Source organism: Euprymna scolopes, chromosome 9 (genome assembly GCF_053919585.1).
Source record: "Euprymna scolopes isolate OS-2025 chromosome 9, ASM5391958v1, whole genome shotgun sequence".
NCBI lineage: Eukaryota > Metazoa > Mollusca > Cephalopoda > Sepiida > Sepiolidae > Euprymna > Euprymna scolopes.
The window spans coordinates 40,041,166-40,065,557 of record NC_136490.1 but is presented as its reverse complement, the minus strand read 5'-3'; the positions used below and the strand labels follow the sequence as shown (position 1 = coordinate 40,065,557).

General features: G+C 32.9%; 1 protein-coding gene across 6 annotated transcripts in view; it reads left to right on the top strand.

Moving 5' to 3' along the window:
* Positions 1–24,392, top strand: part of LOC145284509 (electrogenic aspartate/glutamate antiporter SLC25A13, mitochondrial-like) — a 169,067-nt gene that overhangs the window by 42,927 nt on the left and 101,748 nt on the right. For all 6 annotated transcript variants that reach the window (XM_080133392.1, XM_080133394.1, XM_080133393.1 and 3 more), the window contains 2 exons: positions 15,111–15,226; positions 18,709–18,848. In XM_080133392.1, coding sequence (XP_079989518.1) covers positions 15,111–15,226; positions 18,709–18,848 — 256 coding nt within the window. The remainder of the gene's footprint in view (positions 1–15,110; positions 15,227–18,708; positions 18,849–24,392) is intronic.

Below are 24,392 nucleotides of genomic sequence, written 5' to 3'. Positions count from 1 at the left end.
TAAAAAAAAATAATCAATATTTTAATATTTGTAGGAGGTGCTCAGTTAAAAAATAAAACCGGTAGGAAAAGACATGAAATGTAATTAAAAATCGAAATAACATTAATTCAAAATTTTTAACAATTTGTCAGCTTTAGCAAAAACTTGTTTCTTTTTTTATATTTAAATAGAATTTAAATACTTGATATTTTTCCAAGCATCATGTTTTCTGTTAGAGGAACGTCCTTTTTTAAATAACATTTATTTTTGTCTGTTTGTCATAATTCTTGTAAAGTTTTACAATCGGTATCAAACACCCTCTTTAAAAAAAAAAAAAAAAAAAAACTTGCTTAATTTTATGTCTAATCCTAGGTATGAGTGGCAAGCCTCCTCCTAAAACCTTTAGCCTTAACAATAACGCTAAGTACAAGTGGTAGAGCTCCCCACTAAACAAACTTCCTCTGTGAGCTCATATAAGCGTAAAAAAAGCATAAAAAACGTTTAAAGAAAGTGCACATGATTAATCTCCTATAAAAAAAAATAAATTGGTCAACTGTCCTAAAACGCTAGGATCGTCTTGAAATGGTGAATTATTTTACATTTATGTGAAACCAACCCCCACTCTAAATTCTAAAATTGTTTTTGTTTTGTTTCTATCAAGTCTTCAGGATGTTCACACATAATTTTCCTTAGCTCTATCATTAACCCAAATTCAGAGTGGCAACCTCCCCACCTACTCATAATTGCACAAAAACCCGTTTAAAACCACGCATAATCGCGTTTTAGAAAACAAACAAGCAAACAAAAAACACCCAGGATTTATCTATCATAGGAAAAAGAGGGGGGGGGTAACTGCCCTAAAACGCTCAAATGATTCAAAATGGGAAATCATTTTACATTAAATTCTAAAATAATTTTTGTTTATCTTTTAAAGTTTTTCAAGTTGTTCACATGCAATTGTCTATAAAGGTAGAATCACATATTTGGGGGGGGGGGTCAGATGGACAGGGGTAGCAGAAGGTATTAATCTACAATAATACTAAAGAAATATTGCAATATATTCATTTTTAACCAATCCTAGATTTCGATTTCAGTTTTTGGCGCATAAAATGCATTACAACTAAACTTTGAGTTCTCTAACTTCTTTTCTTTTAATGAATACATGGCATTTTTAAGCAATCGCAGCAGATTTATGTGCTTTTACTGCAGATTTTTGGAAACCATTCATTTCTGGAGGTTTTCAGTAGCATATTCAAATTCCCAGCACAAAAATACACTTATATAGCAAATTTCATTGTTTTTACAAAGATATAGCATTTTTACTGAAAAAGTAGTGCAAAAAATGTGACAAAACGCATATGGTCTTAAAGAGGGAAAATATCCAAACATGCAGGGCATAAAAATAGTCATAACTTCCTTGATTTTAATTGGATTTTAAAAATTTAAAAAGATTCTTTCTTAGCTTATCAAGCTCTTTCTATATATATATATATATATATATATATATATATATATATATATATATATATATACCAATATTGAAATATTTTAAGCCATTTAAATTTTTTCATGTGTATTGCTAATATAAGATTTATTTCAACAGCTAAAACTTTGACTTGGATCTTAATATGATTCATAGTACATTAGCAATCGAGCTAGATTTTTATTTTCAATAAAAAATAATTTGGTGCTTCTATATTATAACAAAAGAACATATTGAATTTCAAGTAAAACGAATGGTACCTACGTAATTGTCATGTCGCAAATAGTAACATATCAAAAAATTATGGAGAACAATAATGTAGAAAAATAGTTATTCATGAGAAACAGTTCCAATAAGGTTACATGTTGGGTCGGACATATTGGGTTACGTGATGTAAGCAAAAGGGCAAGTAACTCAGATGAAACCCAATGTGTAGCATACAAAGTTTATTCAGAAAACAAAAAACATAATGGTGCTTATGTATTTAGGTTACTGTGCTATTTTTTAAAGAGTATTTTCAAACTAAATTTAAGTTTTACAATATCTTTATTATTAAATTGTTAGGTAAAAGTACAGAGTAATTACAAAACACCCTCCCCTCCCCATGTTAAGAATGGCTTTCTAAATATTATTTCAGCACAGTAACCTAAATGCATAAGTACCAACATCTAATATATAAACGGCTATCTGTCTGTCTGTTTCCATATTTTCAAACTCTATCTCATCTGAAACTAAAAGTCGCAGTGCTAGGGGCTTCAACTGATTGGATTTTTATGGATCTTTATCTAGTTAAAATTGTTTTTAAGGGGTCAAAATAGAAAAAAATTGTAAAACATTTTTTCACTCATCTTAGTTTATCTTTAATTTTTAATCGGTTTATATGCGTGTCGTATTCGTACAGTGGTAACATCATCAGCTTTGAATACTGCAGTTTTAGTTTTGATTCTAGTTGATGGCACCTAAATACTTTTATCAAAATGACTACATTCTGCATCAAATAATCTGAAAGGGGTCAACATGTCATGAAATAAAATGATCAAACTAAATCATTAATTTGCTTTGGGATTTGATGAACTTTTTCCAGTAATTTACAGTGATTGCATCCAGATATACTATATCTTCCCAGCCAACCTTTGTAGAAGCCTTATGAACCATCTCCAATCATTTTGATGCCTGATATCCAGGGCAGGAATTTTTGCTTTTCTCTCACAAATATCCTCCCATGACGTAACTTCCAGTACACATCGGCATAACTTGACCGCTAATGAAAAGTTCTATTTCCTCGCTTGACTTCAACTTTTAACTTTATCTTTTTACGCACTCTCATCTTAATTGTCAGAAGGTTTTGTTTTTTTGTTTTTTTCTGGTTCAAATTGCTGCATCATGGAATAGGCTGCCAGAATCTGTAGTCAGCCTGCAGACAACCAAATGGTTCAAGGCAGCACTTGATGCGTCATGGCTGCTAATCGTGAATAGTATAGAATGTGAGATGTAAATCTGGGGTAAAATATCAACCAGAATTTAAATGTTTTAAGGAATCTTTTCACCTCAGCACCAAATCATGGTCTTCAAAAGAACTGGTCCTGGATATGACCTTAAACTATATCCGATGGTGAGGCTCCAGAGTGGTAGTACCTGTTAGGGTCCCAACTATGGGTTGAAAAGAAACCGACTTAAAATAAACAAATATATTCTATTAAAATTTCTTCTTTGAAATCACTGGATTTGGCATTAAATAACCCGAAAAGGGTTGATATTCCATAAAACAAAAACAACCAACCAATCAAGAGAACTAGCAAAAGATATGCCAGAGTTGATTTCGTCTCATTAGGAGAAAGACAGCATTCTCTGCTGGATTACTGCTTTGTTAAACATCTTACAAAGATCGTGATAATGCCTTGTATCCAGGTTTAAAGTTGCCTCGGACAAAACATTCAAACAGTATGCATCTTTTTTTTACACTTTTACATAGCTTCATGCATTTTGATATTTTTTTTTTGCCAATTAATTTCATTTGATAAATATTGCTTTTGGTTGTGTTTGAATACTCCTCTCCACTGGACGTAAAGAAATGTCTTTAAAGATTGTGCAACTCTTGTTAACTTGGTGCAAATAAGCCAAATGAAATTGATGTTGTTTCTTCGAGCCTAAGGTGAAAACAAATGTCCCGAGTAAGTCTTGCGTCTCTCCTTCTCAGGGAATTTGTGTCCATATTTTTTTAAAAACTGTCTTATATACATCAGATCTATGTCATTGTTTCTATGTTTTAATTACAATACAATCTTTATTTTTTCTTGTATCATTTTGTTTATCAAATTTTTTATGAATCACTCAACTCATTTCGGAGAACTGTGATTTTTATTGTTCATTGTCTGTTGATTAATGGCATACAAAAGAAAAATCCCAACACTAAAATTGTTTTACGAATTCTCCAACCAAATGCATTCCAATAATCCTTTCACTTTTTAGTATTTTTTTTTTTTAATTATTACTTGATTTTCAGTAAAGTATTCATCTGTATTTTATTTTTATAATACTTATCAATGTTGCCAGATCAACTTTATTTTATACTAGCAGGTAGACCTGACTTTGCCCGGGAGTGAATGATGATCAATGAATGTTTAACACTCCCATATTTTTATTGTCATCAAAAACGCTGAAATTGCCCATTTTTCAATTAAATCGATTAATTGCCCGCTCTAGTTGGGGATCCATTGCAGGGCACTTGAAGGAAGCTTCAAATGCCTCATCACAGTGACTTAGTTCACAATACATTGTAGTCTACGTCGCGCTATAGAGAACTTATTTTGATTTTATAAAATTATTTTTATACATAATGGCTTGAATTAAAGTTTAAAATGCAAAAGTAAAGTATCATGGTTCAATCGTGCTCTAAACAGAAATATTAATTTTGAATGCACCCCTGTCATATCAAAGAACCTACTGTTAATTTTATATGCTAGGCCTTTCTGTTTGTGCAGTAATAAACCTTCCCAAATGCACTTGTGATGTTAGGCTGTATAAGATGTTAACTTTAGTCAAAATCGCCTGTTCTTTCTTTCATCGGATTTTTTTCGATTATCAATACTTATCAAAGACATTCTAATACAAAACCTAAGAACACTGTCAGATACATAAAGTACATTTGTGTGAAATTTCAAAAAAGTCGGCCCGGCCGTTTTGGAGTCTATAGAGAACTCTCTTTTTCTCTCTCTCTCCCTCTCACGCACACACAAAGTTCATTTTATATAATGGTAGATAAATACATGCATACATAAATTTTTAAGAAATCTTTTTATTTTTCCAATTTATTTGGCATGCAAAAGTTTATTTGGCATTTTGCCTTTTTCATATACTGAAATGCTTTTTTAAGAAAAGTTCTTTTTATAGTTGATTATATTTGGCATTATTTCTGCTACTTGGAATAGGTAAGAAAGGTGTCTTCTGCCAAGTTGGAACTAGTTAGGCATATATGGTTTTGAAACGGGTCAGATTGTCTCCAACTTTAAAGTGGTTTGCTGTGCTGTATAATCGTTAATAATTAATATAAATAAGTGTTTTTTGGGGGGGGGGGTTTATACATAAATTTCTTTTTCTTTTTTTTCTTTTTATTTTATTTTAATTCATCTGTTTTATTAAAAATTATTTTATCATTTTTTAAATTTTATTTATTTTACCTTTTTTTTTTTTTTTTAACAAATCGGAAATTCTATATCGTTGTGGGTAAATTACATTTGTTTAAAAGCATGATCAAATATTTTCAAAAATATACCTTTTCAGCGAAATTTTTTTTCAAACATTTTTATTTAAATCCATATGTAATAGGATTTCAACAACAAAAAAAAAATTAGAATTATTGACTTAATAAACAACAAAAAAGATATATTTCAACAGAAGGGTTAAAAATCTCTAGAAAAGTTTCTAGCGTTACTTGGCTTTGTATTAAAATTTAAACTAAAAAATCTTTAAGTTTTATTAATTTAAATGCAAATATAAATTTCTCTCCTTATTAAATATCAATTGATAAGCTTTGAAGATTGAATGAATAATCTTAAATAACTGTGGCACTTAAAATAACTTAAATAAGGAACTTGAACATTTAATGAGTTTAATGGGAGATTTCCCTGATTTCAGTGACAATAAAAATATGGGAGCGTGAAACATTTGTTGATCATCATTCAATCCTGAGCAATTTCAGGTCACTCTGTTGGTCTATTATATAAAATGTGTTGTCTGTTTGTAAAATCAGAACAGTAGTCCAACAAATAATTCAAATAATACCCCTGTCCAAAATGCAGCAGTACTCCATAATGATATAGGTTCTCTTATCATTTTGTTTAAGTCAGGGATGGGGCATCCTACCAGATGCCAAACATACACCTGCTATTTTAGACACTCCAACCGAGAGATCTTTTTAAGATTCTAACCGTCCCTTTAAGTGCAATTGTTTGAATCTCCTTTGCACTTGGTTTACCTGGTATATTTGTAAGATAGTTTGTAAAATTCTTTTTCATAAGTCCGGTTGCTCCTATAATTACTGGAATGATGGTTCATGATTGGGAGGAAGAATGTGCAGAAATACTTATTTGTACCTGAGCAGGATTGGATGTGTTTGTTAACATATTATAGTTTAAGAATTTTATCTTTTGTTTCCTTCCCTTCTTTATTGCTAATTCATAGTTGATAAAAGTTCAGGTTCATTTGTTAAATTCTTTTTTTATTATTTAATTGATGTTGCATCCAACATAATCCCTAACCCCCCACCCCCACTCAACAATGCTTATTGTTGCCACTGAAGCATAAGCTTCAACTCTTACAGGATTTCTTTTTTATGTTGAGCTGGACAGCAAGATACTTGTCCACATTGTTTTATTAAATAGGAATCGTAATCTAGATAGAAACAAAATGTCTGTCTGATGTATGCGTAGATGTCATGTTCGGACTGCGACTGTTTTGATAATTGCAAAGTTAAGATGAAATAAATTTATAAATATATTATCGCTTGTATTTTGAGGTAAGCCAATTTGAGGAATGTGTTAATCAATATATATATATTTTAATATAGGGCGATTCTGGATTTTGGATTCCTCTTTTTAATTTTGAATTTTTTTTTATTCTATTTTCACCCCAAGCAAGGCACAGTGCCACTTTGATGTAGGGGACTACTATCAGGGCCATAAGTTGCAAGGATACTATGTAGGGAGTTGAGCAGCAAGATATCTGTTCACATTACACTTGAACTTCTGCATATCAGTACAGTTGGGAAAGTGGGAAACCGGAAGGTAGTTCTAAAGTCTAGCAGTTCTGGGGAAGAAACTATTAGAGTAGAAGGCCTTCTTACATCTAGGTATCTCTACTGCGTAAGAGTGGGATTTTGTTGTTTATCGGGTTTGTTGGAATTTTTCATCGAGGAGGTACAAGAACTTGTAGTTTGTCAGAGCATCCACGATTAAAATACTTGTAGAATAGGCATCGGGATCCAACATTTTGTCAATAGGACAGAAGCTGAAGCTTAGATGACAGTTCAGGACCTGTCAGGTCCTGAACTTAGGAAGTTGACTACATCTCTAAAAAAGGAGTGTACCAAGGGAATGTCGACATAATTATAAATCATTCTTAAAAAATATCTTTTTTTTTTCTGCAACACGCATCTCATTTTGGGACCCATAAAAAGCAGGCCATAACATGTTTTGCCTCTTCTGTGACCAAATTAATGATGTAGATTAAGGAGATTTCAGCATCTTATATACACACTCCTCATCATCTTTTGTGTTTGCCTTTCTTTCAAACAAATCCTTGCATATTTCATACTGTCATATGGAACGTAAAGGCTACTATGTAGGTTTGTATCTAACAGGGGACTGTAGGGAGTCGAGCAGCGAGACGTCTCTTCATGTTACATTTAAACTTCTGTGGGTTAGTACAGTTGGAGAAGGAATTCCAAAATTCCAAAATCTGAGAAGAAACTATAAAAGTAGGTTTTCGGCATCGTAGAACCTTAACATTGAAGAGGTGGGATTTTGCTGCTTTTTGGGTTAGTTGGGAGTATGTACGTCGAGGAGGCACATGTGAGTTCATCAGCGCATATTCCATTAAAGTACTTGTAAAACAACACTATTGCAGCCTCTCTTTCAAACAAATCTATGCATGTCTAGTACTGTTGGAGTCAATCGCCAAAATGAGACTCTCATCTCTAGTATGTGTGATATTGGGGTTACACATGGTATCATTTAATCTTTTTATATCCTTTCACCTTTTCATGACAATACTAAAAGTAAATATTTGTAAAAAATATAATCATTGAATTATCAGATAAAGTTTATCTGTCAGTTGGATTTTTCTCTGGGGTCAAATTTACTCTGTTGGAAGCTTATTTTTATTATTATTTTATTTATTTTTTTAATAAGAGAAAGGGTAGTTTCTGCTGACTGACGAAACAAAACACCTTCCTGTGAGACGGTCTTTGTTAGTTATTTTATTTGGCAAAACAATGAACCTGTGTGGTATTTTTAGGAAATAAGTTACACCTAACCTACCTAACAACTTTTGGAAGATTTCAAATATATAATGTCTGAGTCTTTGTTCCGGCCTTCTGTACTAAACAAAAGAAGAAATGTTTATTAGAGTGGAAATTCTTTTACCATGTCATAATTTTATAACATACTAACATCAGGTTTCTCAAATTTTTCTCTACTACAAATCTGTCCAAATTTAAAAAAAAATGAAAAAAAATGTTTTCTTTTTTATTTATTTATATTTTTTTTTTTTTACTTTAAACCAACGAACATAATTTTTTAAAATATTCAGGTTTATGATTATGATATCGCTAGAAAATAACTGGAATGTTTTGGCAAAAAAAAAAAAAAAAAAATTGAACCCTGAAAGATGACATAAGACTGAACTGAAGAGAAGACAAGCAATCTGAATTTTTATATCTATTTTCCTACTTTTAAATTATTCTAAATCGTTACTTCCATGGCAAGTGCTCGTCTGAGCTCCAATCTCTGGTCTCTCCTCGCAAATCTTTCACGAGGAGCACCCGTCTAGCTGAAACCACTGTCAAAAATTTTCCCCACTCTTTATCTGTGCCAAAACCAAAACGTAGATTCCATGAACAAAGCTTCTTTCTTACAAGTGCACGCCTATGAAACTCTGTTCCATCTGCCTGTTTCCCACCTGACTACAACCTGGATTTCTTCAAGTCCAACATAAACAAATTCCTTATGAACCGCCCCCTTAAGTAAAACACTTTATAAAATCTCAACACTAATGTACTGCACATGCAATAACCCTTATCCCCAAGTGGCTTCCGGGCCTTGATAAGTGATGACCATCTTGTAAAAAAAAAAAAGATTTTTAGATTATTCTAAATCAGTCAGGTGAAAAGAAATATTTGCCTCCAATGTCATTTTTATGTACTTTTAATTTTGCTTGAGTTTTAAAAATCTGATATGACATAGTATAAACAAAAAAATTGTATATCATCCAATGATATGATATAATGATTTAGTAAAAACGATTTCATTCAATTTTTCCTTTCTGTATTTTTCTTTGAACCATGAAAGAAACATATGAAATATTCAGTTTTTAAAACGGCTGTTGCATGCAGTTCATTCTTCCTTATTTTTTTTTTTTTAATTCAATTTTCATGAAGTGTAATTGAATTATGTTAATCTAATAAAATTTTTTTAAACATCAAAAATTTTTAATTTGAACATGAATTACCACCGATAATGTTACCTGATGCTTTTATTGGATATTAGCTTTCCCTAGGCAGTGTTGCCTGGTAGTCTTTAATTTTTGTTTCGCTCCTTTTTTAATATTTCAAGTTAAGTATAATTATGGATATAAAATTTATTCAATAAATGCTCAATTTTACGTTTGAAAGCATAGATTGAAATTTAACAGTTCATGTAAGCGTTTACTTTATTTAAAAGTTCCATTATAGCATATTTATTATGAGGTGGAGCTGGAATGCTTGAACATTCTGGCATGAGGTAGATAAAGGCAAAAAGTATCCATGCATTAACATGGTAGGGGGAGACTATCTTCAAGTAGTATCCTAAGCTGGGAATGGGGCAACGGACTTAAGTAAATATTAATAAGTCCTTCTCACCTTTTTTTCTCCATTTTTTTTTTTTTTTAATGGAGAGTAGATAATGTATGTGGATGTGTTATCAGCAGCTCCAGTAACTCGCTTCTTTTTTGTCCCTCAGTCCTCATTTCCAATGAATGATTTTTCTGACAAAAGGTGAAGAAAAAGCTGCTTTCCAGGTCGGTAGTACTTTGTGAACAGTAGTCGGAGATATCGGAAAATTTCTGTTTCTATGTCTATCCTTGTGGTCATGTCACTAGTAAGGGTGCTGGAGGTAAACGTTTCATCTGGGCTGACGTTATCCGCCTGATAGTCAGGGACCCGAACCTTGGATTAACCAGTAAGGAGGCTGTCCTATCAGCAGGTGCAAAGTACCCGGGCTGCTGTATTGCCATTTAATGAATGGATTCTGGACCATACAGTAGTTTCTGGTAGGGCCTCTCGATGCCATACTAGTGGGTAATTGTTACAGCTTTACCTTATCATGTGCTACAAAAAAAAAAAAAATTCTTGTCTTTTTCTCTCTTACTTTCTCTCGCTGTCCTGCTCCAACCAAGTCTATCGACCTGCTCCACAAATCCCAAAACCTCAGCATGACAAATCTCCCCAAAAAAAAAAAAAAAAAAAAGCATGAATAAAACTAGAACCCCATCTTCCAACGTAGACCCCTACTACCAGGTCTCCTTCTCCAACATCAGGGGTCTACGTTCCAACCTTCCAGAGGTTGAAACACAATTACAGGAGACAAAACCGAACATATTCTTTCTAAGTGAAACTGGCATAGGGCCAACCACTTCCCTAGACGAATTCATAATTAAAGGCTACTCTAACTTAACATCTAAATCTGACCCCCAAGATCGCCATGGGCATGGAATATGTGCCTACATTAAAGATGGCTTTCCATGTGGTAGGGATATCTCCAGAGAAGACACTAATTTACCTTGTATGTGCTTCCGGGTTGCACTAGCTTGCATCGCTGCATTTATATTTGCCCTCTATCACCCCCACAACAGTGGGGTTACTATCTTTAAGAGCATATCTGAGAAAATTGACCACATCCTGTTTGCTCATCCTTCAGCTAACATTCACATTTGCGGTGACTTCAATGTCCATAATGTGGAATGGCTGATCCACTCAAATAAGACCGATGACGAGGGGAGGTTCTGTCATGATTTTGCCACTGCCTATGACCTCACTCAGATTGTTCACAAACCCACCCGTGTGCCCGATACTACCAGTCAATATGCAAGCCTTCTAGACCTTTTCCTCACAACTTCCCCTGAGCTATTTTCATGTTCCGTTCTATCTCCTCTGAGATCCTCCGACCACTCCGTTGTAGCAGTTAAGATAAAAATGAAATGTAATAAGTCTTCAGACATACCTCTCCACCGGTATATTGATACTCTATAGCTGACTGGGATAGCTTCCATACATTCATATCTGATCTACCTCTGCATTCCATGTTTAAAAAGGATGTGTCCTCTATAGTATCAGACCTGACCGAATGGTTAATTGTAGGCATAAACTGATTCATACCATCCAAAAAATTCCAACAAAAACCTAACAACCAGCCATGGTTCTCCCCAGAATGTGCTGCTGCCATCGCACACAGAAATCACTTTACCAACGTAACCAATGTAATAGATGTACTGAGACTAAAGCTGCTTTCAGGACTGCCAGCAAACACTGTAAAAGAGTAATAAAAAATGCAAGAGAGCTATATGCCCAGTCTGTTAAATCCAAAGTAGCTGAGCAGCGGCTTGGTTCCCACCAGTTTTGGCAAATAGCAAACAGGATCTTGAACAGAAGCGTGCGTTCTATCCCAACTATCATCAATGGACCTGAGGTCATCTCGTCAGCATCAGACAAAGCCAGACTATTTGCCAAGAACTTTGCAGCTAATTCTACCCTATGCGACAAAGGCCATCAACTCCCCATATTTACTCCTATAACAGACAACACGCTATGCAGCATACAAATATCTGTGCGTGAGGTCGCCGAGCTAATCAAGAACCTTGATTCCAGTAAAGCAACTGGCCCTGACAGCATTCCAGTTACTGTGCTGAAAAAGCTCCAACCAGAACTTGCCCCCATACTTACAAAACTGTTTAAGCGTTGCCTTAAGAAGAATTGCTTTCCAACACCCTGGAAAACCTCATCAGTATGCCCTGTATTTCAGGTGAAAAGTCATCTCCCTCTCAGTACAGACCAATAAGTCTCCTGTGTGTCATGAGTAAGTTGCTTGAATCCATATTAAATAGAGAAGTAGTCAACCACCTCAGCAGAAACAACCTTCTTAGTGACATGCAATATAGTTCCCGCTCCGCAAGATCTACAGTAGATGTGCTAACGGTTATATCACATAGGATTAGTGAATCTCTTGACAAAGGCTTCCTTTCCAGGGCAATTTCTCTTGACATATCAAAGGCCTTCGATAAAGTATGGCATAAGGACCTACTTTACAAGATTTCCAGCTACGGTATCATTGGAAATATTTTTTCAAACATTAAATCATTTCTCTTCGATAGGTTCATAGGAGTAGTGGTTGATGGGCAGAAATCAGAGGCCCACAGTATTAATGCTGGAGTCCCTCAGGGGTCCATCCTAGGCCCAACTCTCTTCCTGATCTACATCAGTAATCTCCCAAAACACATACTTAAAGCATTCATTGACATCTATGCTGATGACACGCCAATCTTTCACAAGAAACCCTCGTCTGGCTGAAACTACTGTCAATAATTTTCGCCACTCTTTATCTGTGCCTAAATCCAAACATAGATTCCATGAGCAGAGCTTCTTTCTCAGAAGTGCACGACTGTAGAACTCTCTTCCGTTTGCCTGTTTCCCACCTGACTACAACTTGGATATCTTCAAGTCCAACATAAACAAATTCCTGACAAACCGCCCCCTTAAGTAAGACACTCTATCAAATCTCCAATACTAATGATTACTACAATACTATCTCATTGATTACTGTACACGCAATAACCCTTATCCCTGAGTGGCCTCCGGGCCTTGATAAGTGGTAACCTCCGGGCCCTCCATGTAAAAAAAAAAAAAAAAAAAAAAAAAAAAAAAAGATACCTTTGTTATTACTTAAAATTCAGTATTTCGGTTTTTGAATTTTGCTCTAATAAAAAGGAAGCATCACCTGTTTTGTATCCAAAGTTTCCAAAAAACATTTAGAAGCATGCGTTATTTGCCCTTGGATTCAACCGGACGTCAACAAACAGGAAGATGCAAATGCAAGCACTTACTGACATCAGCTCAGTGAACTTCCTCATTTTCATAATAATTCTCTTCAGTGCTAAGTTATCAAATATTTATAATTTTAATCGGTAATCTCCAAAAATACCGTTAGGGCTTACAACATGGCCGCCAGAAGAGTCACGTGATCCGGTTGATCCAAAACATGAATCGCCATATTACGAAACCGGAAAACGCAAATTTAAAGCAAACTTTGACAAACAAGCATAATAATTAAGTACAAAAACTTTTTATAAACACTGTTTTAACTAAAAACAACCTAAGATTGTTTCTCAAAGTTTGCCTATTTTTATAACAACATTATATCAACAAAAAATTAAATACAAACAAATTGTGATTGTTTGTCAAAGTTTGCCTTCAAGGCTGCGTTTTCCATTTGCACGATTCATGTTTTGGATCAACCGGATCACGTGACTCTTCTGGCGGCCATGTTGTAAGCCTTAACGGTATTTTTGGAGATTACCTTTTAATCTATATATATATATATATAATCGTTTTCATCCACTTTTTTCTTCATATTTTCATTTTACCACTCACAAGCCACTTCACAATAGTATGGGTACTTATGGTTTACCCATTGTATCTAAAATTTTGGTGATGTCTTTCAAAATAAATCTTAGGTTGATATTAACTTCTCAGCACAGTTTTCATGCCGTTCTTATTTGCAATTTAGATTTTCCTTTACACGCATGCAAATTTTCTGTTGTCTCAAACTGTTTAAACTTTTTTTTAACAACCTGTACTGTACATCTAAAAATAGCTCACAAATTTGAAATAGTGTTGAAGTTAAACATTCTGTCTAAAGTCAATGTTTATCTCCTTTGTCTCTCCCATAATACTGTTAATGCAAGAATAATGAGGCTTTGTACTGTGATATTCTTTGATGTAATTATAAAATTTTACTGAATAAAATAACCATATCAAATTTCATAAATTGATTAATTTCAGACAATATTTTTTACTCTATGAATAATTTTGTTTTTTCTCCTCCTCATTCTCTTTCCTTTTTCGTCTCCCGACAAAAAGTGGGTGGACTTGTAAATTCCCCTTCGTCTGTTCATCCGTTCGTCTGTCCGCATTTTTCTCAATAACTACGCTTTGGAATTTTTTGAAATTTTGCACAAACATTAAACATGATATGAGTTTAGAAAAAAAAAAAAAAAAAAAGTAACAACGGATTTTCTGGGGAATCCGGTGCCCCCCACACCCCACCCCGGGAATGCCTTTCGGGTTAAAATGGTTAAAATTGACACTTTTGTGCTTATTAAAAAAATTGATGCCTTGGATTTTAATAAAATTTTCTGAAAAGTTGTAACTAACTGATTTCTATATAATTTTGTTTGTCTACATTTCACAATAACTCTTGTGTGCTCCAGGGGCTCTTTTAGGGCTAATAAAAACACTCCATTTTTGGGACTATTTTACCATATTTGTCCAAAATTTTCTTTGTATGTCTATTTATCAGTTTTGCATGGTGCTGGACTCAAATTTAAATATGTTAAGGCCTTGGGGACTTTTGGGGCTAAATGGGGGGAGAGGGGGCAATGATGGACTTAGTCATTTCTTTTTTTGCATGGTGCAGAACTCAAATTTACATATGTTAAGGCCTAAAACTGTACCGTTTGTTCATTTTCACCAGGATTTGACGTCCCCTGAAGACTTTTGGGGCTAAAGGGGGAGGAGGGGAGTAAATGCTGAACTTAGTCATTTTTTTTTATGTCTCATTCATTGTGCACTCATGGGGAACCATGTATGCTTCACTTGATCCTCTCTCAACCTCTCTATTTCTTTCTTGGTTTCATTAAAAAAAAGAACAGAAAGCTGTTTTATCTCGTTTCAATTTTTTTGAAACAACTACCAGTAATAATGAAGGGGGGGGAGTTCTAGGAGGTTCACCTTCTCTTTTTGAGAAAGGAGTTTATTGCTAATCGCCTGAGCTGTCCTTACTGGGGAATGCCAATGGGGCTGCCCAAGCAGTGTTTGCAGGTCAGAGTACTCCTCCTCAGAGGCACTGACTTCTCAATCGCACTTTCTGACCCTGGTGTAACAGTTCTTGCAGTAGTAGAGAACTAAATACTCTCCCCTTCCCTGCCTTTTCACCACGGGAATTTTGTGGCTGTTGATTCCAAAGAGTTTTTATTTGTTTACCATGAACAGGTTAGGGATCACACTAGATCTGATGATGTAATGTTTATAAATGTATTTCGTGTAGTTTCTAACTTTTAGCCAGAACACAGACAAAATTATGACTTTCTTTTCTCTAATAGATTACTTTTTGTTTTCCAGATTGATCTCATTTCATGAATTTCAAGCTTTTGAAGCATTACTGTGTCTTCCAGATGCCCTCTATGCCTTGGCTTTTACCATTTTTGACCAAAATGGCAATGGCTACATTACCTGTGGTAATTATTTTTATCTTCTGTTATTTATCTTATCTTTGAAAAATAAAAAATGTGGTTCTTGGCCAGAATTTCATCCTATTATTAAAAGACAAAAATAAAGAAAAAATCATTAACATATCTGCGATAAGCAAAACTATATTAAAAAAATCACGTAAATTGATATTATATTGATCTTATAAATTGTCTTATATTTATAAAGAAAATAATTTTTAAAGGAATTAATAGGAAATTGTAGGCATTACAACATAAATCTAGTAAGCATGACTTATTGTTGAATTACCTCCCTTTTGTTTCTTGGCAATTTTTTTTTTTTTTATTAAAGATGGTTGGTAAGACAGTCACTTCTTGGATATTCATGAAATTTGATTTTCTTATTTAAAAATAAACTATAGGGAAAATTCTGGACAAGAACCAATTTTTTGTTTTTCAATTCCTCTGATAACACGATGCCGTTGTATTGTCCTTACAACTTAATAAAATAAGATGTCCAGTTTTAATTCTAATGTTGTTGTACTCCTTTTCACTAATACATCCTTCTTTCTATCAATGCTAACAACTCTTTTGTCTGAGTGCATAAAGACATAAGGAGTCAGAATCTGCTAGAAACGTATGTAAATATTGGCATGGTCTGTGGGAAGAAAGTAGTCTTACTTTTTTTGTGCCAAATCTTTCCATCATTATCTAAAAAAAAAAAAAATAATAATAAAATAGTTTTTGTTTCACTATTGGCGGGGAGCCTAGCTTTGCACGGTCATAAAATACGCTTAAACATGATATTTTAATTTGCCCAGATTTCGTATATATTTTTATAGTCGTAATTTCAAAAGTAAAAAAAAAAAAAAAAAAAAATGTATTTGGGTGCCATCAGTAGGAATCGAAACCGTAACTGTAGCATTCAAAGCTGGTGACGTTACCACTCTACCAACGTGACATGCATATGAACTGATTAAAATTAAAAAAATAAATCAAGATGAATGTACAAATTGTATATTTTTATTACTTACTACCTACCTTTACTTGCATATTGAGCACTGTTGAAGTAAACACTAAAAAGTAATACATAAAATATTATATCACCGTATAGAATTTTATTTGAATACATGAAATTATATATATTCATATTTTCAGAAGATCAAATAACACAGTAGAATCCCAGGATACTTTTTTTCAGGTTACGATGTGCAATATGATGTTTTACCGGCCCCTGCTTACGGTATTTGTTCCGCCTTACAGTGTTATTTATATGGTATTTAATTATATACCTGTGTATTATATACTGTAGTGTACTTTGTTACTAATTTTTAATATGTACTGTATAAAATTTTGCTTAGGCCCCGTCATAAGGTGATTTCACCTCATGATCCGAACTCCGGAACGGATTAATGCTGTACCCCGGAGTTCTACTGTACATTTATTTTAGATTTTATGAATTCCCAGGATATATTAAATACTGCAGATAAAAATGAGCTCAATAGTTATTGAATAGAGCTTTCATGTATATAATGATCTAATATATAAAATTAAGTTAGTCAGATTTTCCAAGTTAAACCTAAATACTAATGCATCTGTCAAACCGATATTTGATTCTGACTCACGGTTTCTTCCATTTTATTTTTACAGAATTAAACTAATTTTTCAGAAAATAATTATTTAGACTAAGAAATTTGTTATAGTAGGGACTTTTTCGTTTACAATGTAAACACCATCGGGCATTTATGTATTTAATAAAAATAATTTTTTAGTTTTCTACCATGTCGAATTTAAGATAAGTACTTTTTCAAAAATCTAAATATTACTCAATCCATTTCTTAAATTTATTAAATACTAGCGGTGGGTACCCGGCGTTGCCCGTGTGTTTGTAAGTGTGTGTGTTAAAAAAAAAAACGTTAAAAGAAAAAATGAAAGTTTTAGTAGGAAGATCGGATTGAACCCCGAAGCCTTGATGCGAAGGTGAAAACGAAAGGGAAAAAATAGGCAACCACCTAGGAATTGAGAAGCGTGTTAAATTAAGGGTTAAAAAGTCCCAGAGGTTTGATTGACAGTTGGCTGCTTAATGAGGTCATCACGGGGTTGTTACGGTGACGTGTCATTTTTTTTTAATTACTGCAGGGCAGTCTTTTGGCACTTGTTTACTTTGTTTCAATGCGGGTCAGTTTTGGCTTCCCGAAGATGATGGGAGTGGAAACCAGCTCCCCATTTAAAGGGGATATTCCAATCGGACGTTCGCGGTGATCGCGCCACGAACGATGCCTAGCTGATGTTTTTTTGTTATTTTTTTTGCCAAATATTTACCCGTAGTTTTTTTTTTTTTGTGTTTATTTTCCAATTCGTTTCGTTTCGTAGATTATAAATATCGGTTAAAGACGGTATTTATTGCTGTCATAGTATCTTTTAAGTTAAGAAAATAAATAATGAATAAGTAACTAATCTAATAAGAATTCACCCTTCCACCTTAGTATCACCTTAAAAGTAACTGTGAACATAGTCGACGGAAAGAAATATAACTAAAATAAGAAAAATATAAAGTCGAGTATCTCCTTAAAAATAACTGTAAACATAACCGAAGGGGGGGAAAAAAATTAATAAAATAAGGAAACTATAAAGTGGAGTAATCGTATGAACATATGGAGAACGGTCGATGGTGACACCGATGATTGCTGGTGTCGCCCGATCCATGCCTGACCGTAAATCAGTCGCAGTTGGTAAAGGGAAAAAAAAAATCATGAAACACAGAAAATAAAACTCCATGGTGGAAAAGAAAGGAACGTTGCATAAATACAGTTGGATACGCAAGTAGTAGTTGTCGACTGTAAGAGTTTATTGTAAAACATGGAATCCATGGTTAGTTCGTTTCGTTTATTTTTTTTAATAAACACGATTTTCTCTGTGTAAACTGTAAACGATGATGAGAAAAAAAAACAATAAAATAAAAACCAACAAAGGAAAAGATGGCATAAGTACCCATTGGATTAGGTAATAAAAGAAAAAGGACAATAAATAAATAAAAAATGTAAAAGAAAAAAAGAAAATGGAATAAGTAACCGTTAGAATCGCTGTATGCCATCCACTTTTTTTAAGCCACTACGAACGCAAACCGATGTTTCTTGTAATTTTCTACTGTGAACGGTCAAGTCCGGTGTAAATGGGTGGCGGTGGAAGGAGGAATCTAATAGAGAGAGAAGAGTTTACTACTTCCATTGATCCTAAGCGATTTTTGCAGCGAACTCTCACCAGATGAAATATAGGAATCTACGATCAGCAACGTTATATAGATAGAAGAGAAGATAATAGTAAGTAAACTAATTGGAGGCTCACTTCCATGAGAAATGTTTTGCTATTTTTGTGACTTCATCTTGACTTTGCTTTATGCAGCCCACCTGCATGCCATGCTTGGTTGAAATATGACCAATAATTTTTTAGTCAGCATAGTAAACAAAAAAATGTTTCAATGTTATTTGTAACTATTAACTTTTATTTTTCAGATGAGTTTGTTAATATTATCAAACATACAACATTGCACAACAAAATCCCTTTCAATTTTGAAGGGGATTTTCTACAGCTACATTTTGGCAAAAATAAGGATCGAAAAGTTTCTTATGCAGAATTCACTCAAATGATACATGTAAGTATTGTTCCTTTTTTTATTCATTTTCTTTTGCTTTTTCCTCTTTTCTTGTCTTTTCCTACATTGATTTGTGTCCTTTTTTTTATTTGTGTCCTTTTTTTATTTGTGTCCTTTTTTTTTTATTTGTGTCCTTTTTTTTTTATTTGTGTCCTTTTTTTATTTGTTGTGTTTTTTTTCAATTGTGTCGTTTTTTTCATTTGTCGTTTTTTTCATTTGGGTCCTTTTTTTTTCATTTGTGTCCCTTTTTTCATTTTGCCTTTTTATTTTTTGCATCTTTTTATGCATTTTTTTTGCTTATTAGCATTCTTTTTTTGCATTTCGTTTTCTTGCATTTTATTTTTTACAATTTTTTTTTAATGATTGCTTTCTTTCTTTGACTTTTAAAAAATCCTTTTTGCTTTGTTCCTTTTACTTTTTCTTTATTGTTTCTTTGATTTTTTTCTATTTTTCTTAATTCTTTTCTAGAAAGTATAAATACAAAAGCTTACAAATTTACCCATAATTCTGTATGCTTGTTTTGTTTTTTTATGTCTAACTAGTTAAACATTTTGGAATAACGTCATTAAATAGTGGAGTAAATGGGACTAATAATCAATCTTAAGATTGTTCACAATTCTATAATTGGGCATGTTGTGTATGAATAGTTAGTAAATATTTATCTCCTTAGACATGTAGCCACCATATTGAATACGTACTGTTTTTGATAAAATCTTATCTCCTTATTTTTATTTCCATATGAATAAAAGAGAACTAAAAAAACATACTCTACTTCATTTTAGCAACAACTCTGTTTACTATCACCACTGTAAAGAGTTTTTCTTTCTTCATTTGCCTAAAATCAAATACAATTTGCATGAAAAAATTTTTATCCAAGAACTCTATCTGTAGCATGTTACCAGAAGATTGCTTTAATATTATTAATATATTATTATTATTAATATAATATTTTTAGTAATTTTCAAATCTAATGTCACCAACCATAGTGCTTATAAAACATGCTCATAAGTCATCAAATTTTATAGGAAGAAGAGTTTGATGACTTTCAGCCAAGAATTACCCCTCCCCTCCCCCAATCCCTGCATACTCAATGTCTTTTAAATTTAACTAAGTTGAAACTGATTGGGGTTTTTCAGGAAAATGCTGAAAACTAGTTGATGAGAGGATAATGGGGAAAGTGAACCTCCCTCCCTCACCTCATCCTCCAAAAAAATAAAATAAATGAAAATAATCTGAAAATGCATTTGTCAGTTGAATCAATTCTGATTAATTTAATTATAAATTCACTCGTTTTTTTTTTTTTTGTTATTTTTTTTATTTTATTTATATTTTTTTTTTTGCCAAGATTAATTTTAGCTAACTAAATGTTTTTCCAAATTATTTTAAACTAGAAGGACCTGTGGAAATTCCACGGGATGAGAAATATATTGAATCGGCAAATGTTTTGATCAAGTTAATATTTGTCTGGATAGTGCAAAAAATTTTTTTTTTAACATAAAAACTAACACACAGCAAATATGAGTTTATAAACATTTCTATGAAAATATAGTATCCATTGTATTTTAAATAGGGAACTGATCCAAATGAGATAAATTTGTTAAGTACTAATAAAGACCCAGAAAATACTTTTTGTGCTACATAGTTCAGTACAAATAATATCACATTGTACAGGGCTCTACGGACAAACTTATCTTTAGTTGACCTTTGACAACTAAATATTTTCGTTTACTAGCCAAATACAAAAGTTACTAGCCAAACCCACATGATTTTTAGAATATGACATCTTAGTTCTGTGACGAGTATGTATATCATAAAGATTTTTCTGTTTTTTTTAATAAGTGTAATTCTAAATCTACAACAAATTTTATGTTGATACTTGAAGGTATAAACATTTTAATTTCTTCAGATATTTTTATAAATAGCCTTCGTTAAAAAAGTATATTTTTCTATTAAACTTTTATTGTTTAAACAATTTAACTTTGTTCGTTTTATAAAAAAAAAAAAAAGTTGAAAAGATATTTTTCATTCAGTAGTGAGCTTTGGAAAATTGTCAGTGAAAGAAATACAATCACCAAAAGATAAGCATTTCAGTATTTCTAGTCGCCATTTTGAAAAATCGCTCGCAAATGTGACTGCTTTACTTGCAATGTAGAGCCCTGTTTTAAGAGACAAGCTTTAATTTACATCTTCAGTTCAGTATTTCTTGATAGACAATGATCTTTTTTACCCTGTTTCTTTAGGGAAGAAATAACCACAATATTATGTAGGTGTGTTTTTACAACCTATCACTACTATACCATGGCAGGTGCTCAACTGAGCTATCTGCTCCTCCTCCCCCACTACCATGTAGAACATTCACTCGTTTAGCTACAACAACTACTAACAATTTCCCTCATCTATCTGTGCCTAAAACTAAAGTCAAATTCCATGAGCAATTTTGTTGTTGTAGTCTGTGGAACATAATACCATGGGACTACTTTCTTGCTGACTATAACATGGCTATTAAGTTCCTGTTAAGCCATCCTTTTAAATAAACAAGCACTATCCAAGTTCCAGTATTATCGAGATTCACTGTGTTATCTAATCAGCTACCTGACCCTTATCCTCAAGTGGCCTTTAAACCATAAGTATGACCCTCCCTCCTCCCACCTCTCATCGGGGAAAAAGTGGCCTTTAGTTTTATGCTGCCCTCTCCACAACACCTACACATACACTAGTCCCTACCCCACTTCCGGTTGGAAATTCATCTTGTTTGTCATTTGCTACTTAGTTCCGAGTTTGTTTTTTACATTTAGAAAGTCATTGTATGTTTTACTGATGTCTAATACAGGATGGCCCACTTAAAAGTAGCCCAGAAAATGTAGTAGAGAGGAGGAACACTCTTTTATTGTTTAAATTACCTGTAGTGTAATAAGATGCCAGAAGTGCTCACCGTTGACGTCTATGAATTTCTGGCACGTTTCACGTTTGCAGATACTGCTGTAGATCATTGCTGGTGATTTCCTGATAACGTTGGTAATGTTCTCCTTTATTTGGTCTAGATTGTGAGGATTATTTGCATAAACATTTTGTTTTAAAGTCCTCAAAGATAAAAATCATATGATGACAAGCCCAGGGAACGTGGTGGCCATAACCCTTTGCACATTGTTCTCTCTTCCGTAAACATGTCATGAATTCGTGGTATTGATTTGTGAGATGTGTGGCATGGAGTGTCATCTTGTTGGAAAAAAGAATGGCATTTTGTCTTGTGGTGTCAGTTGGTTGTTAAGAGAAAGATTAGAGAGATCGGGCTACTTTTAAGTGGGCCACCATGTACAATTAAAATAACAAAAATGCAGAAAAATCTTCATGATGTACATACCTGTCATAGAAAGAAAATGTCATATTCCAAAAATTATGTAAATAGATCAAGTAGTTATATAGGACGATGTAACTAAAAGAAAACACAATTGCAACTTCTCTTCCGATTTTCGGATTTTGTAATCATGCCCATATTCCTTTGTCTTCTTTTAAAGTTGAGGAGTTCCTCTTCTTCTGATGAATTAAGGGCGGAATGAATTGAAAAATTGACATAATAATTACATGGAATTACTACGAAATGGGTGGTGTTAAGATTTGAACATTTCAACATACTTAAAATAAAAATAATCAGTGAGATGCACAACATTGTGAAATTTGGAATATAGACGTTTTGTCATTTATTTGTATATGCTCTGTAGTTACATTGAGCTTCATAAATTAAAGGATTGGTATAAACAAAAGGTGAATTATTTTTATTATTGAAATCTTTTGAGTTGAGTAGTTTGTATATTTATTTATTTATTTATTTATCCTACCAAAACCGTCCAGAGGATTAGTTGGCCAAAACGTGGTAAGACGACAACACTATGGAAGGCAAGGATACAGGTTAGAGATTCAGCATTCCTATCCTGTCGCAGTTAACCACCTAACAAAAGCAAGAAGAACAGTTGGCTGAAATGTTGTGAAAGAACAACTATGAAGATGCAGATATTCCATAAATAAATAAATGGTGAAATGTAATTTTTTTTTTTTTTTTTTTTTTACACGGTGATCACCACTTATCAAGGCTCGGAAGCCACCCAGGGATAAGGGTTATTGCAAGTACAGTATGTTAGTGTGGAGATTTGATGAAGTGTTTACTTAAGGGGGCGGTTCATTAGGAATTTGTTAACGTTGGACTTGAAGACATCCAAGTTGTAGTCAGGTGGGAAGCAGGCAGACGGAACAGAGTTCCACAGGCGTGCAGTTCTAAGAAAGAAGCTTTGTTCATGCAATCCACGTTTTGATTTAGGCACAGATAAAGAGCGGGGGAAATTTTTCACAGTGGATTAAGCATATTTTTCCATAAACATTATATATATATAAATAAAAATTTCATATGGAAGTGAGGATAGTGTGTTCCACCTCGCCATCTTTAATAAATAAAGGGAGACAACTGAAATTAAACTACCAAGATCAAAATCAACCTTGTAAAGGCTACGATTTACTATTAAAATTTATAAAAAAAAAAGTACTTGATCAATTTATGTGATTTTTGGAATCTGATATTTTAGTTTTGTGATGGGTACGTCTACTTTTATTTATTTATTTTTTAATTGGGTAAAATTTTGGACAGTCCATTGTTTCTTTTCAAGCCAGAAGAAATGAGGTGCTAAATTTTCATGTAGTCCTTTATTTTTTTTTATTTACTTTATATTTTTGTTTATTCTTAATTAATGTCACTTTTTACAAATGGGAACATCTGTATTACTGAGCATAACATAATCTTGCTTACATTGTTTTCATCTATCGCCTTTAAACATTGTTTTATCTTGTTATGTTTATAGTGTTCTGAATTTCAGAGCCAATCTCCAACATGGTGGGAAATTCACTAGCATTCTGGAAGACTAAAAAAAAAAAAGGTTATTGTTTTGCTTGCTAGTGTCTCTTATGTTACGCCTTAGTTGTTGTATGCAAACAGATAACTCTAGAATTTGCAGTTTTTGTCCAGAATTCCTCCCATATTAAAAAAACAAAAGTAAAGAAAATCTGAACTATGTACGTATCCGTGACGAAACAAAAATATCATATTCCAAAAATCACAAATTGATAGTTTTATTTTCAAGTAAGAAAATCAAATTTTATAAATAAAGAGCAGCTGTATTGTCCACCATTTTTTTTTTAAAACCATTTGAAAAATTAGATAATTTAACAATAACTAAAAATTGCAAGATTTTTTTTTTTTTTGTAATGCCTATGAATTCCTATTAATCGCTTAAAAATGATTTTCTTCATGAAAAAAAATAAAACTACTTGATCAATTTACATAATTTTTACAATATGATGTTTACATTTCATCACGATTATATACATCATACAGATTTTTATTTTTGTTTTTAATGTGGGGGAATTCTGAACAAGAACCGAATTTGCTAGCATAAATGATAAATGTTTGAATGTTTTCATATTGTGAAATTTCAATTTTCATAAGTGTTCACTTAAAAACAATATATATGTACAGGCTGCATAATATATTTGAGGACA